Source organism: Urocampus carinirostris, chromosome 3, assembly GCF_059441175.1.
Source record: "Urocampus carinirostris isolate Australia breed hairy pipefish chromosome 3, RoL_Ucar_1.0, whole genome shotgun sequence".
NCBI lineage: Eukaryota > Metazoa > Chordata > Actinopteri > Syngnathiformes > Syngnathidae > Urocampus > Urocampus carinirostris.
In genome coordinates this window covers 32,664,985-32,681,219 of record NC_142351.1, presented here as the reverse complement: position 1 = coordinate 32,681,219, position 16,235 = coordinate 32,664,985, and the positions used below count along the sequence as shown (strand labels likewise).

General features: G+C 38.4%; 1 protein-coding gene across 1 annotated transcript; it reads right to left on the bottom strand.

Moving 5' to 3' along the window:
• Window positions 1–1,390: 1,390 nt before the first annotated feature.
• Window positions 1,391–16,033, bottom strand: arhgap1 (Rho GTPase activating protein 1). The gene is made up of 13 exons (XM_088331501.1): window positions 15,934–16,033; window positions 12,976–13,175; window positions 8,838–8,936; window positions 8,647–8,734; window positions 6,256–6,387; window positions 6,083–6,169; window positions 5,920–6,018; window positions 5,726–5,833; window positions 5,558–5,634; window positions 5,000–5,077; window positions 4,786–4,914; window positions 4,610–4,713; window positions 1,391–2,763 (listed from the first exon to the last, which is right to left on the bottom strand). The coding sequence occupies exons 2-13, from the start codon at window positions 13,094–13,096 to the stop codon at window positions 2,596–2,598; spliced, it is 1,290 nt and encodes a 429-aa protein (XP_088187627.1). The 5' UTR covers window positions 13,097–13,175; window positions 15,934–16,033; the 3' UTR covers window positions 1,391–2,595.
• Between the last annotated feature and the right edge of the window lie 202 nt (window positions 16,034–16,235).

Here is a 16,235-nt window from a genome sequence, read left to right as displayed (position 1 = left end):
TAGTTTGTGCAAAAAAACTAAATTTACAAGTTTACAAAAAACAGTACACCATTTGTTTCTATTTTGTGTACTATAAATAAAAGTCAATTATGTTTTATTCATATTTCTATAATGTCTATGCATACTACAGTTTTCTACTAATTGATTTACAATTGTAATATATCCTTATATATATACATATTATATATATATATATATATATATATCCATGATACTGCCTGACTTAGGAACAAATTCAACTTATGAACAAGATCGTTCTTATGTTGCTTCAGTGCAATATTTTGTATGTTTAAGGCTTGTATAAGTAACCTGTATTTTGTACTAAAAAAATAAACACTTAATAAAATAATATGCTCAATAAAGTTAAATAAAGTTGAGTTTAACTTACTTTTGGAAGATGCGCTTCAAGGGGGTCCTCCTCTGTGCTAAAAAAGTGGCGGGAAAAAAGCGTTCCGACCATTTTATCAATCGCATCAAGCTTTGTTATTCCACTTTCATTTCAAAAGAAACGGCTCGCCTCTTCTTTACACCTTGCACCAACCATATTGAATGGATGCACGAGATATTAAACGATAAAGATGTCAAAGTTCTTAGCGCGCTGGAGGTAGTATAGACATAGACAGTATAGCATGTTTACACACAAACTAGAAAGAGGATGCAGATTTTGTTTTTTACCTCTGGGTGGATGCTGGGTGACCTCTCTCACAGCGCCACACGCCGGTAGCGGCGAAAATAAGTACTTCAGTACTGTCCTGTACTCCAAAAAGGTGGACACAATACAAAAGCAATGTCTGGATATTTTTAGGGGAGCGTCTGTACAGGGTTTGTACACCTCTTTAATGACCCAATTCAAGCACTTTTGAGGGGCTTTCAAAGCCATATTTTAAATTTCTCCAGCACGATTAAAATAAGAAATCTGTCCCATAGGGGGCAATGATGCTGCATGGGACAATGCCATACAAACCAAATCAGTTGCCGTTAATCAGTGGAAGTGATGCATTTGCAAAGCAAAGTCACTAGAGAGCAGTGTCTGCATCAATTTTAAGTAGACTTGTTGAGAAGCATGGAAAAAATGTCAATCATTTACAAAAACTTCACCGGAAATACAAACACTTTTCAATCCTTGAAAAAAATCGTTAAAATCGAGGCATTTTCTAGCATTTTAAGCACACGTAAGAACCCTGCATATATCTCCAGTTTTCACAATATCCAGGATAGATAAACAAAACGTTGCAGCTTAAAATGTGAGCTAGTTTTTCATCGCTGCTCCAAAATTATCCTATGCGCTTTCAGTATGTGTGAGACCATCACACTATTCACAAATTCATGATTATCATACACTTTTTACATCAAAAGCAAGGAAAACATTAAAAAATAAAGAACTCACAACTATATCTTTCGATTTTTATTTATTATTCTGCCACAACAGAACACCATTTCATCATCAAACACATCCAAAACTACATATCAAAAGGATGAAAAATAAAATTTGAGAAAATAATCTTGAATATACGTATTCACCTGGAAACCAAATCACTTCTCCCAAAGAGAAACATAACTGTCACCAGGTCAACTCAATTACAGTACAAAGATCACCAGATGCGATTGGTCAGCAAAGTCAAACTTAAATGGCACTTGTTTGAGGTTCTCTTCTCCCACTTATCCGAACCCTGTTGTTGTTTTAACGTTGATGTAACGTCGAACCCAGGTATTTTTTTTGCCATCTTTAAATTCATCAAGACGAACACAATATATATTTGTATAGTGTACAGGATACACAATGACACAGCATCGCAACACTAAACATTAAGCCGTCAAACACATAAAATTCAACGGGAGTTTAAGATGACCTGGTTCATGTAAAGTTGAACCAAATTTAAGAGATTTGATTTGAAGGATTATTGTAGTGTTTGTGGAAGCACCTTTACTACTCTAAAGTTTGACTCAAGAAACTCCCCCTCATAGACTGTGAACCAAGACAAACTTAGTTTTTTTTGCCATTTGTGATCTATTTATGAATGGCACACTCAACTCAAAAAAGGCCAGAACGAGTACAAACAGAAACCAAACGTCAAGCATAAAAAAATCATTTAAGTCACACAGTTCAGAGACGAGGGGCGCACAGGCACAACCATTTGGGGCTGAAGAGAGCAATACAGCTTTTCTTCATCTTTTTTTTAATACAGCAAGATTGTCCACAACATTTGGTACCATAATTAAAATGAACCTGAGGGTTAATTTCACACAAATTAATTCTCCATGGGGATTTTGTCATTTTTTAGATGAGAGAATCAGCAGACCGACAACAACACATTGAATAGTCGACTAGTTGTCAGATTTCAATTCCACTCAACAAGAATTGTATGCATGCAGTTATCGCTGGAATGTCTTCTTTTTCAAAGTAAATTTTTACGCGATTCATTTTCTCAGTACACATTTGAGCACTATCTAAATCCCAGGGGACAGGACACACGAGGTCATCCATCCGGGATTTTATTTTTTTTATTGTGCATTTTAGAACAAGGCTGAGTTGGTCAAGTGCTATTCGATGGCTCACCAGGTTCCAGTGACGAATCGGACGACTTTGGAGTGCGTTTAGGCAAACACCAGGTGGTGCTGGTCCAAGAGGCATCGGGTGAAGTTGTTGATGGGTCCGATGGCGCTGAGTGACATGGCGGCGTCGCGGCCCCACAGAAGATTGGGCCCGAACACAACCGCCAGGTTGCTGTTTGTCATCTTATTCACGTCGCTGTTTGCCGTTACCTGTCATAGCACACAGCCGAGCATTATGGCATTAAGCGAGTACAGGGCCCTCCGAAACATACAAGCTATTCTAAATCTTGCAGAGTGCTCGAGATTGCTCACTGCCAGCATCAGCCCTGCCCAGTGAGCATACAGACCAGAGCTCTTGTGTAGTTATTATTGTGCTCTCTCGTGCTTCCTCAATCCTCCACCACCACACATACACTTCTTTTAGCAAACGCCACCTTCCTCCATTGTAAATGCTCATAATAAACTTACATTCAATTTCTTTAATATCATCAGATTTACAGTATCTAATTACTGTAGTTGTATGTTCAATAACTGTTGGAATGTGTTTTTAGTGATCAGGAACATGTGCTTCATAGCTATTTTGGGAAGCTGGGAATGGATTAATGGGTTTCCAGTAATTTCTTAAGGAAATAATTCGTTCAGATTTGAGCTCGATCCATGAACAAATGAATTACGAAAGCGGCCACTCTACTATGACTCTTTTATAACTAATTCTAAAGGGAATAGTGGGAGGAAAAGTAGAGGAAAAAATAATGCCTGCGTAAATAAATGAACAAATAAAATATCCATCCATCCATTTTCTGTACCGCTTATCCTCAGTAGGGTCGCGGGGGCTCTGGATCCATCCCAGCTATCCGTGGGCAGGGGACACCCTGAACTGGTTGCAAGCCAGTCGCAGGGCACACAGAGACAGACAACTTACTCGTTCATTCACACCTAGGGACAATTTGGATAGGCCAATTGCATGACATGCATGTTTTTTTTTGGGGGAATGTGGGAGGAAACCGGAGTGACCGGAGGAAACCCACACAAGCACGGGGAAAAACATGCAAACTCCACACAGGAGGTTCGATCTCATGACCTCAGAACTGTGCCGGACACGCGCTAGCTACTGCGCCACCGTGCTGCCCCAAATAAAATCACCAATAATAATATATAAATACTTAGAATATACTCTGTAACTTACATTTACTGAGTTTAAGTTGCAGAAATCCATTTGCTCAACCTCACAAGGCTCATGGGGGTGCCGGAGCCCATCCCAGCCATCTTCGGGCAGTGGGCATGGGACACCCTGAACTGGTAGCCAGCCAGTTGCAGGGAACACAGAGACAACTCACTCACTCATTCATACCTAGGGACAATTTGAACCGGCCAATTAACCTGAAATTAATGTTTTGGGAATGTGGGAGGAATCCGGAGTGCCCGAAGGGAACCCACGCAAGCACGGGGAGAACATGCAAACTCCACACAGGAAGGCTGGTAGTTGGACTTTAACCCATGACCTCTGAACTGTGCCGAAGACCCTCTGACCACTCAGCTGCTGTTGCAGAAATGGTCAGCATAAAATTCCCACAAAGTGTTTTTAAATGAGGGAGCAGTTCGAACTCTGTCTGACTTTAGACTATTTGGTTTGTCTTCGAATCTGCAACATAAAATAGACATGCAGGTGCTGTGTTTTTCTTGACAGAAGGACATATGATCATATTTATTTACACAATGATACATTCAACATTTATTTTCTTTAGCCCTTTTTGCTATTTATTCCTACTATCTTTATGTTTGTATTTATTATTAGCTATTGGTTGTTTTAAATATTTTTTGGTTTTTATTCCAGTGTATTGATTTAAGCATTTAGAGTTGAGCAGTTTTAGCTTTTTAAGACAAAAATAATATTTTACTGTTATCTTCCGGGACGTTAAAATTATTGCAGAGCTTTTTTGGTTTGATTTTTAACGGAGGGGATACATCGTCTCAATCTCTTGCAGATTCTTGTTACCCGCTCCTGGCAACAAGCAGTCTTATTTCCAAAGATTGAAGGTTAGCATTACAGTTGTACCTGTGCCAGAAACTGGATGAGATATCTAAGAGCGGCATAGTTCTCCTCTGGCAGTGACTCCAGCAGGGTCTTCATGATGGTCACCTGGCTGTCATCGGGCACCGCTAAATGTCAACAAACACAGCAGTGAGTGAGACCAGTGCAAACTTTGCGGCTGACGTTTCCAATAAACCCACAGCCAAAATTGACGATGTCATTATAGAGCTGATAGGTCAGCAGCGGTTCTGGTAATTCCCTCAGAAACGTCTTCAGGATCACAGCCGCCAAGTGGACATCTTCCATCTCCCGGAAGTTTACAGTTTCACCTGAAACAAAAGCGTGTAAAACATAAAATCAATCTCAATTGGTCAGAGCCAACATATTGGAGCAAGAGGGTGACCCCCACCCAACCTGAGTTATAACGGTGTTGAACCTCTTTGACCAAAGTCACATTGGCAGAACGTCGAAAGATGCCTTCCATCTCCAGACCTGACAAAGATCGGATTGAAAACTAAAGAAAACACTTTCAAAGTTTTAGGTCTTCTCCAGTTTCATTCACAGGGCCATCACCACAACAAACAGGCGTGCAAGACTGTGATGAATATCTATCTTGACAGTTGTTTGTAAATATTAGTTTAGTATAAAAAAATGAGTATCATGTTATTTATCTACTAATTTGGGAATTTCATTACAGCTAAATGCTATTGTAATACTTATCACACTATTGTCACGATGCACTATTTTTAATTGCACTCTCTTTACAAAAAGAAACTCGCACTTAAATCAGTCTCCAAGCACTACCTTATAAAATGTTTTGCCTTTTTATCTTGACATTATTTTATATCATTTTTCTCTTTAAAGTCTTTATTACATGTTTATCTCATTTATCCTGGAGTGCCATGTCGAAATAAAATAGTTCACTGCAATGTTATCAATGACAAAAGACGATTCTATTCATGTGTAAGTCACCTTGCTCTGTAAGGAAATTGACGGTGTCTCTCATGACAACAGGAATGGCATCTCCGTCTTGAGTCCTCTGTCTTAGCCTAATTGTTGAACAAACACAAATTCCTGACAACCTCAACACCTTGGACACTATTAAGTTGTGTTTGTCATGCGATCAAAGAGGGCACTTGCAATTCTAGGGAGACCCCAAAGACCTGGTTGGGGAGAGGCGGACTGCGTGGAGGAGACATCGGTGGCTGGGAAGTTGGCTTCAGGGAGGCTCTCAACTTGTTGTCGTACCTATACACACACACCCATGAGAAGTAAATGAAATAAAAAAACAAATAAAAAGAATAAAATGAACCCCACTTTTAGAAATGTCTTACTCTTTGACACGGGCTGGAATGATGAGCTGCTCACACTTGACCACATCCTCCAGCTCGCTCAGATAACTGACATAATTGATTTTTCTCCCAAACTTAAAACTATGACAAAAAGAAGAGAATTAATTCACACTCATTTAAAATTTGAGGCAGTGCAACGACAAACCTGATAATGGGTTTGAAGAGGATCAGAAGGGTCTTGATGAACATAGTGGGGTGGACAATATATAAGGCTTTGATATTCTTTTTGTACCTGGCATGGGGAAAAACAACAGAAATTAATGAAAACGGGACTGCGAAAAATTGATGGCCATGGCTTGTGCACGAATGCAAACCCACTTCCTGTCGAACTCCCTGTAAGCATCTCGTAGCCAGCCGAGTGACGGCTTGTTTTCGCTGGTCAGTCCATGATGAAAGTAGATCAGGGTGTAGTCGCTTTCAACGTACTGGTCCAATGTTCCTTTCAGGTACCTAAGAGACAAAAGCAAAATTCATTGTTGCTACTTTGTGATTCAATGGCTCAATCACAGAGGTCTCATTTGTGGCCACAACTTTATAACCGGTAGCTATGGTTGAGATCACTCAGTTGCAGGTTTTTTCTTTTTTTTCTAGTAAAACAGCCTTCAAAAGAATTGAATGGTTAAAGTTGCTGATTATTGGCGCTGTTCAGGAATGAATAAGAGTGCCAAACGTTATGCCTTCTTCAACATTCTATTTAGATTTAAAACGTTTTACCTAAACGTAAATTGTCACGATGTAGCCGAAAGCAAAATTCCGGCAAATAATGTTGCTTTTGGCATGTAAATATTTGTTGTAGTTTCCATGACAACCAGATGTTCTTCTTCTCTTATTCAATTTTAAAGACAAAGGAGAGTGTTGCGGAAGGAAGAAGATTTAGAGCACAAATCAAAAATACAACTGAACATTTGGATTTTAAATTCATGGATGTTCAAGATGAAATCAGGGGCGTCCAGATTTTTCTTTCAAAAGCCTTATTGAAATCCCAAAATTCACATATAGTCATCTTCTCAACACTATTGTGAACAGTAATTTACATTTTTATGATTCAAGACAACTGTTTAGAATAGTGTTGAATCAAACTCAATCATTTGGCTGACACAGGACTACGGTCAGCAGGTTATGGTAAATTTACAATACATATTTTTAGATTCTACAATGTTGGTTAGTTGACATGAGTGTTATTTACCATTAAACATACTGACCAATCTTAAGTGTGAAAGTTAAGGTTCAAACAAAAACGTAGAATGGTTGCTTAAAATAATAGAAATTTGCTTTTACTTTGGAAAAACGAATCAACATCCATGCATATTTTCTGACACGTTATGGGCAAAGCTGTTCCTTAAATTGTAAAACACTTTCGTTATCTGATTCATTGATAAAGAAAAACAAAAGTCGACAGAATAGTCATATACAAAGTGACCGACAGCAAGACAAACACATACGAATAAAATTAAAAAAAGGGAAAAAGTAGCAAAAAACACAAAACATGTTTTGGACCATGGCCAGCCCAAATGTCAAAACAGCCAAACAAGTTAAGCACCTCGGCACCCAAGTTGGTCATGCTTTCGTCCCTCCAGATGAAACGTTACACAAAAAAACGGCCATGTCACTCGGGTCCAGGATGACAAAACACACTCTTCTGTTCAACTGCAGGGCCCGACAGCTTTCACTGTTTAACCCCTGCCGCATCATGCAGTTGCCCTGCCCATCCCTTAGAACACGTCCAAACATCCCACTATCCTTTTACAACACCTCTCCACTCATTCCTATCACCCACAAGAGCTCTAGCTTCAACTAGATTTAGACCGCTTTCCTGCAGTGCACTCATAACACTATCCATCCACGTCAATCGTGGCCTTCCTCTTAGTCTCCTTCCATTTACTTATTCTCTGTAGATCCTCTTCAACAGCTCCTCATCCATCCTCTCCATGTGTCCAAACCCACCTAATACTCTCTTATCCACACGCTTGCTCAGTTCCACTACTACTCCAGTTTTGTCTCTCACAATTTCATTTCTCTATCTATCCAATCTTGTCACTCCTAACATACTCCTCAAACACTTCATCACAAAAACATTTAAATTCCTTTACAAATCTGTGTTTAGGCTTCAAGTCTCTGCACCATACAACACAGTCGGCACAATCACACTTTTATACAGTCCCCTCTTAACATCCATATTCATACTCTTGTTTCTCATCACTCTCTTGAGAGCACCCAAAACCTTTCTTCCTTGATTCACTCTGTGCAATACCTCGCACTCCATTCCACCAACTGCAGCCACATCACAACCCAAGTACCTAAAGCTTTCAACTTCTGCCAGCACCTGTCCATGCAACCGTATTTCTACAACATACCCACTCCAACACGTGAACACATCATCACCTTACTCTTCCCAACATTCACACATAACTTACGCCTATCACACACTTTTCTAAACTCCATTACTAACCTTCTCAATGTTTCCTCAGAATCAGCCACAAGCGCTGTGTTATCTGCAAACAACAACTGACTTACCTGCCACACTGTTCCACTGTTATCCATCATCTCTACACCTCTGCCAAATACTCTTGCATTCACCTCTAAAGGAATAATAGCTGTTCGGATTTCTCTAGCTACATATATTTACTTAACGCTTTAATTTACAAACACCTACTTTCAATTCACCGATGACAGTAAATATTTGTCAACTGATTTTAATGCCTGACTCACATCAACAGCCTGTGATGGTCCAATTGGTGCTGTGGTGGCATCCTGCAGGCGTTAAACACGATCACTTTTCTGCCAAAGTTGTCATCACCTACATAGACAACAACGGCAAAATACAAAAACAAACAATTAACAGTGAGGCACGCCAAATGGACAATTTCAAAGCATCATGGGCAACCCGATTGTTCACTCACCGGCGACTTCAATGATCTGGTGTCGTGCAATGTCATAGAAAGGATGGTCCCAGGGCAAGTGGGGGGAACTGGCATCAAAGTGTTGAGAGATGTCAGTGTCTGATAGAGAAACAAACACACAATTGGCAAACTGTCAGGAACATTTGAAAATAAGGACAAGATAGTTGGGCTAGATGCTGAAAACAAATTGAGTGCCACTGACGGCAATAGATATGAATCTCAAATTGTCAATTTAAAAGAGGTAGCAGTGAATGAGTTAAAGACAAGTATCCCAAGTAGCTATGGAGGTTTGTTATTTTCCAGCAATAAAAAAAACATCTTGTTAGGTGACACCAATGCTGTACCCACTTCCAGTTCTCTCCTTCTCTCAATTGTTTGTCAGGATTCTTGTTGATCCAGTTATGTGGCAACAATTAGTAGAAGAAAAGATAGAAAAAGCAAGCAGGGATCAGCCATCCACCCTACCTTACCACCTTTTGGTCCATTTTATAGATTTCCTCAACACATGGGTTTGAAAAGCATCACAAAATGTTAATTACTACATCAGAATATACAGTATGTGTTTGACCTTGATAAAAATGTCATAATTTTTCATAAGTAAGGCGTGCCGGACTATAAGGCACATGAAATTAGGACAACAGTAAGAGCTTCAGAGTGTATTCGTGAATTAAGGTTGTGCTCTTTAAACACTTACGGTAAAAATTAATACAACGACTGATCAGTTGATAAGTGTCACTGACCATAATCGCAAAATATTATATGCAACGTGAATGAAACCGGAGTTGTATCGGCAAGGGCGCCGACACTTTTCCACTAAAACCACTAATGGTACAGATGACATACAAAAATAATAAATGAAACTTTTATTTCGAACATAACAAAACAACAGCAAAAAACAAACAACAAATAAAAAAAATAAAATAAAACACAAAAACAATGTTATGTACATGTTTGAAAGGGAGTAGGAAGAAGCACATGCTTATTAAATCCTACCCCCAGACTTCATTAACAAATACATCCCACATCTAGATCCCCTGTGTATTTATATGTAAAAAGGTAGCTTATGAGTATACATATTTACATTGGCTCCGTAGATACACAGTCTCTTTGTTATCATTATTATCATCATCACCATCACTACTTCCATCACTTATTTTACCATCGTCATTATCATTAATGCTATTTCCGTACATTTTCAGCATATTGTATAATTAGAATATCTATTATGATGACATAGTTTTCTTGGGTGCTCATGAGGAAACTGACTGCTATGTGGTGTGTGTTGTGCGGCGATCAGGATCTTTGGACCTGCTACCTTATGTGGTCTGACCCCAGGCAGCAGGACCACCGTTCTTGAGTGTCCTAAACCATGCATTAAAAAGACAAAGTATAGGAGCTTGAGCCAGATGCCTCCAGCATCAAGCTCCCACTTGTCTGCCCTAACTCTGAGATGTGCTGGTATGTCTGTTTTGTGTTCTTTTTAAGATGTATAGCTTTGTGATTGTATCCCCGTTGATTTAGTTTTCACCATCATCACCCATATATTTATTCACCCTATAGCTTTTTGTTACATACATTAGAGCTTTTTTCATCTTCAGACTATTTTCCTCACGGCGCCAGAAGCACTGGTTTGCAGGGTGACTTGTTCTGCATTCTGATAGAATTGGAGAGACTGATTTACTCTTACCTTTGTGTCAATAACATTGCAGTTTAATATACATACCTAAAAGAACTTGTATAGTATTTTGCGGCTTTTCTGTTTTCTACATTCTCAAACATTGGTTGATGAGAAGGTTAAGAGACTTTTTTTCTATTAGAATACACTGGGAAAATTAGGCATTGTAAGTAAAAATAGAGTGATAATGAAATAACTCTAATGCTTTTTCATAGGACACCTGTACCACTGGTGGTCTGCGGTCACTAGAATAATGAATTAAATGCCTTTTAAGACTTTTCAATTATCCACGGGAACCGTATTATAACATTGCTTTTTGTGCAAATGTATTTTTGATGTAGAGTAAAATCATTTGGGAGGGATCAAGTAAGGGTAACACTAAATCTCCCAAATGTTTTAACGCTAAATAGATTGGTTAGGAGAATGTGGGAGATGGGTTCTGCTAATTTCACAGTGTTTTTTTTGTGATGGAGCGATATAAATATATGTGAGTGGAGTTCTGTAAAATTGATGCATGAAAGGATAAAAGTTTGGAGAGTGGCTTGGGTAGTTTACAAGCCAAAACTTTTAGTCCTGATGACTTGTAATTTGCTGAGTTTTTGCATTTTTGATTCAGGAAAAAAAATATAAAGGGGGTTCCAAAATGTTTTGGAAGAAATGTGTGAATTACGGAATATATTTTCATGCAGCTTATATAAAATATTACATACACAATTTCAAATCAGAAGATCCCATTAAGGTTTTTACCGTTAGCAGTCCTAAAGGGACAACCTGTGATATTTTACCACTACATGTTGCGTAATTGTGTAGTGCAACCAAAACGGAATGCTACAAAGCACAAGGAAGACTACAAACTGGAGACTCAAAGTGACCAAATCGCACCATTTTTCTCCTATTTTTTTGCCCAGCCTTTGACAACATCTTTGATTTCTGGGGGAACCCATAGCAGCAAGATGGTGGAAAATCATGTAGTTTCCCTCTTGAACAGCCTCATGTTATGGAAAGTATAAAGTTCTCGACCTACAACAATTTTAAAAAATGCATGTGTATTTTATGGTTCATGGAATTTTGCTTATTATCCAACCCCTCTATAGTTTTGTAAAATTATTTTTAAATTAAATTAAATGACCTTTTCTTTACCACTGGGAGGTGGTAAATAATACACAATGCCCTTAAATATTGTGCAATAGTATCCAGGTGTAACCCCACTAGAAGTCAAATTTCTCAGAATTGTATTCCTTCTCATATTAATGAATTGGGAGTTAAAAAAAAAGATGTCTTTAATTTTTTTCCTGAAGAAAAATAAATAAATAAACAGTCCCTCTTGAATCGAAATCCTAGCTGTGCATCAGTTCCAGATGTGAAAACTAATGAAAATGAAATAAAATGATCTGCATTTATATAGCGCTTTTCAAGTCAAGACTTCCCAAAGCGCTTTACAGTGTGCTTCACATTTCCCAATAGCGGCCGTGCAGCCATTTAAGGCGCTAACCTGCTTATTGGGGGTATTAGGGGTTCAGTGTCTTACCCAAGGACACTTCGACATGTAACACGGAGGAGCCGGGATTCGAACTGCGATCTCTTGATCCCAAGACGAGTGCTCTACCCTCCTGAGCCACTGCCGCCCCTAAAACCAGGAAATATTGATCCCTGTGTCTTTTACCGCTGAGCTAACTCACCGGTTTGGACACACTGTTCCACTGAAACCGATAGCAGAGGAAAGGAGAGTGCATTTTCATTTGAAAGCAACTGTGAATAAAAATGTACAATTTAAATACAGTGAATATTGGAGTATAACAACTACCACCAATTTTTGATTAAAAAGTGATATAAAATTTGTTTCACTTTTTTTCAGCTCAAAATAAATATGTAAGTGAAAAACGTAGGTAAAAATGTACAGCAAAGATTAAAAATTGAATAGATTTTATTGACTACATAAACTTTGTAAATTGTGCAATGTCATGTATTCAATGTATTTATTTAATGTCCTATAAAGTCCGATTCATTAAAGAGTTGTTTCCTTCGTTCTGGTTTTTGCATTTATTTTCTAAAATCCATCTCTGGTACAGTGAATAAAGATACTATTGTAGTGAGATAAAAATCAAATGCCTGTTTGTTTGTCATCTACATCACTGTTGGTCTAGTGGTTAAGATTCTGCACTTTCACTGCCGTAACCTGGCTTTGATTCCTGTTGCATCTAATCTTTTTTGATTGTGGTCATAGAAATTTTTGACTGAAAGCATTGCAGAAATACGGAAATAAACAACCGTAAAACTTCATGTATAATGGGCACCCAGACTTTCAGTTCCATTTTAGGTTAAAAAAAACAACGCATTTTACACGAATAAATACGGTAAGTGAAACTGTAACTAATCTCTTCCCACTAGCTCCTCTAATTCTATAAAGGTTGCCTGACATTTTAGGTTCAATAAATGGCTCATATATGAGTAGGCCGTACTCACCCGATTTGCTGAGACCCGATTCATCGGCTGGCCATGGCTGGTCCTCCATAGTGGCCAGCTTCAGATGGCCCAGCTGTGCTGTCGGGTCCTCGCTCAGATCCACAAGAAGCTCCGAAGACATTGCACACGAAAGGATGGTGGAGCCCACTTGTACTTAACTCAACAGCGCGCTCAAACACACACTAATGGCACATGGGGTCCTGCAAGAGAAAAGCATTTCCTTTAAGATTTAGAGGGACATAAATCAGTGCAGTATTTCATTTATTTTGCATGTTGTGAAATGAATAACAACATGAACATACACAACTGTCTCATAAACTTTGAATACTGTAATGAAGATTTTTTTCCCTGTAAGAACAAAAATGTAATATGTTGTGGCGTAATTACAAATGGACTGAAACATTGCAAGCCTTTTATTAATTTCACCATTGCAGATTATGGTATACAGCTTACTATAACTTCAAAACCCTATCCCCAAATATTTTAATAATTCCTCAGATGAAGTAAAAAAAAATTAACAGCAGAAAAAAAAAAAAAAAAAAAAAGGAAAATGTCCATGGATGCATTTAGTACTTGAATCAGTAATCCTTTAGAGGCAATCAGCCAGTGGCATTGCTGAAGTGTTAGATACCAGGCTCAATAGCAGATCTTAGCTCATTTGCATTGTTGGGTCTGGTGCATTTCAGCTTCTTCTTCAGAATACCCTACAAATTATCAATGGGGTACAGGTCAGGAGAATTGGCAAGCCATTCATAGACAGTAATGCCATGCTCAGCCGTTCCTTGTGGTTTGGCACTGTGGGCAGGTGCCAGAACGTGCTGGAAAATTAAAAGATCCATCTTCATAAAGCTTTTCAGCAGACGTAAATTGCTACAACAATGAAATCTAGTCTTGACACCTGACTAATAGTCAAAAATGCTTTGTGAAGTAACATCTAATTGATTTACACGAAGACCGCTTTTACTTTTGGGGTAATTAGTGTAGGCTAGCACGCGGCTAGCATAAAAGACAGGAAAAAAATTAAAAATAAATTGTGTTTGTTAAAACCACAGTAGAGTCATCCTCATGGCATTTGGATTCATCCCATGTGGGCAGACTATAGGCTAGGAAGCATTTTTTTCCCTCCATACATATGGGGCATCCATTTTCAGACTAGCCGTTGAGTGAAGATGACATTGATGTTGCTGAGAATAAGTTGACAAGCACAAGCGTTATGAAGCAAAGTCATGATTGATTAATGATTAAAATGACAGCTTCAAGAGGTGGGATAAGAAAAAATAATTTACTTATAACAATTATAGAAATACAAAATACCAGTTTTAGACTACAACATTGCATTAGTAGGTGTTGGCTTCCACTCTAAGGAACACAACCATGGAAAATAAATCATTTTATTTTAAATCACAATATGTAGGGAAAAAATTAATTTAGATTTATTTTTAGAATTGCTTAGCCTGTGTGTACACTCTTCAATGTATTCTCATTATGTTTGGGAAGTCAATATTTGAATACTGGGCTTGTACTGGTTGTCATTCGTATGTTTTGATTGTGCAGGGGAGGTGGCAGAGAGAAGATTTACTCTTATTAAACGTCAACTTTGCCAACATACATCTGCAGTCGTTTCCCAACCCCCCATGAACACAGACTGTGCTCAACCCCAAAGTGCGGGAAAATGTCACTCAGCAGTGCGCTGCTTTAAATAAACGCTGTTACTAACCAGCAGGCAAAGGCCGTGTCACTGATGCCGACCAACCACATAGGAGCGCATCTATGCAGTTGGTCACTCACACCCCCAACGCACAAACACAGATAGTGACATATTGCTACTGTTAAGGCCTTGAACATAGGAGTTGTACTGTGTAGCAGATTCCCAGTGCAGTTGGTCTGGATCCCAACCACATTTCTCAGCTTATTATGCAAGGCAACATCTCCTGTCCACATTATTCAACTCTAGCATCACTTTTCACAAATTAGATTGTGGCCTTTTTACAATGTCCCAGAATTTTGGTTTCCATTTTCAATCGTTGGACATTTTATTTGGAATGTTTGAGTGATAACCAAGTAGAAGAAAAGATAATGGGATGGAGTAAAACAAAAAAATAGGAATGATGTGTTTCGTTATACCAGGGTTAGGGGACCTATGGCTCGCAAATCAGACATGGCTTTTGTCATAAATACATATAGCTCAGAGATACATTTCTCGTCACATGTCATGTTGTTAAATATTTAAGGTGTCAGTCGTCATCATAAATAATGATAAATTAACCACGACCACGATATATTAATGGAACGGGAGATGCCCATTTACGTTAGTTGTACATTCAAATAAGCGAGAGTGATGGACTAATAATTTAAGATCACCTCTACTTGTTTGCATTCATTTTAGCTTGATTGTATGCGGTGCAACCATCCCTCATTTTGTATGCTTCACCTCAGTGGGGATGCGAGTAAGATGAATTCGGATCAATATCCTGTTCCAACACTGCATCCTGATACGTCACATTTTTTGCAATATATTTTCAAAAGGCGAAAATGGGAAACAATGAATAAGCTTTGACGAAACCTTGGACAAAACTGGTCAGGTCAAGAATATTGAATGCATCGAATGTCCACTTCCAAAGCAAATGCTAATAGGGCTAACTGTTTAGCAGCCTTAGCTTGTAGACACTATAGCACAGTTAGCATCCTCAAAATGCAACAACCTTTAGTCCAGATATTTTAGGCAAAATGATAGTTTCAAATTGGAATGCCGTAACCTAGTCAAATTCTTTTTATATTAGCCTGACAAAGACAAAAATAATAGTAATGATATGATCGTCACATTGAAATCATAACAAAATGCGCAAGAAATAAAGCCACAAAACAACCGGACCTTCAGTTCACAATCATATTCAAACAGTTTCTCAAACCAAACGGATCAGAAATAGCGGGGAAAAAAAATGAATTTTTAATATTCACCTGAAGCTCTTTGTGTTGATATATCTGACAGGACCACGAAAACACACAAGCAATCAAGAGTACGCTTTTTCCGCATCTGCTTTTTCAAAATAAACTTCATAACGTGTCTTCCGCTTTACCCGGTGCAGATTTTTCAAGATAAAAGCGATTTAACCGGTCTAAACGGGAAATCGCACTTTTTGGGACAACCTGAGTGTTACAATCTAAACGTATTTCTACGGAAAGAAATAAGAGAAATACACTTTTACTCCGTCAATTAAAAATTTCTTTTGGTCAGTCATTGTTAATATATAAAATCGTTA

Coding starts and splice junctions, on each gene's coding strand:
- arhgap1 (XM_088331501.1), bottom strand. CDS start 13,096: ATGTCTTCGGAGCTTCTTGTGGATCTGAGCGAGGACCCGACAGCACAG. Junction 6,019..6,082: donor CTCTTCAAACCCATTATCAG/GTTTGTCGTTGC, acceptor TTTTTGTCATAG/TTTTAAGTTTGGGAGAAAAA. Junction 5,635..5,725: donor TTTGGGGTCTCCCTAGAATT/GCAAGTGCCCTC, acceptor TTCAACAATTAG/GCTAAGACAGAGGACTCAAG.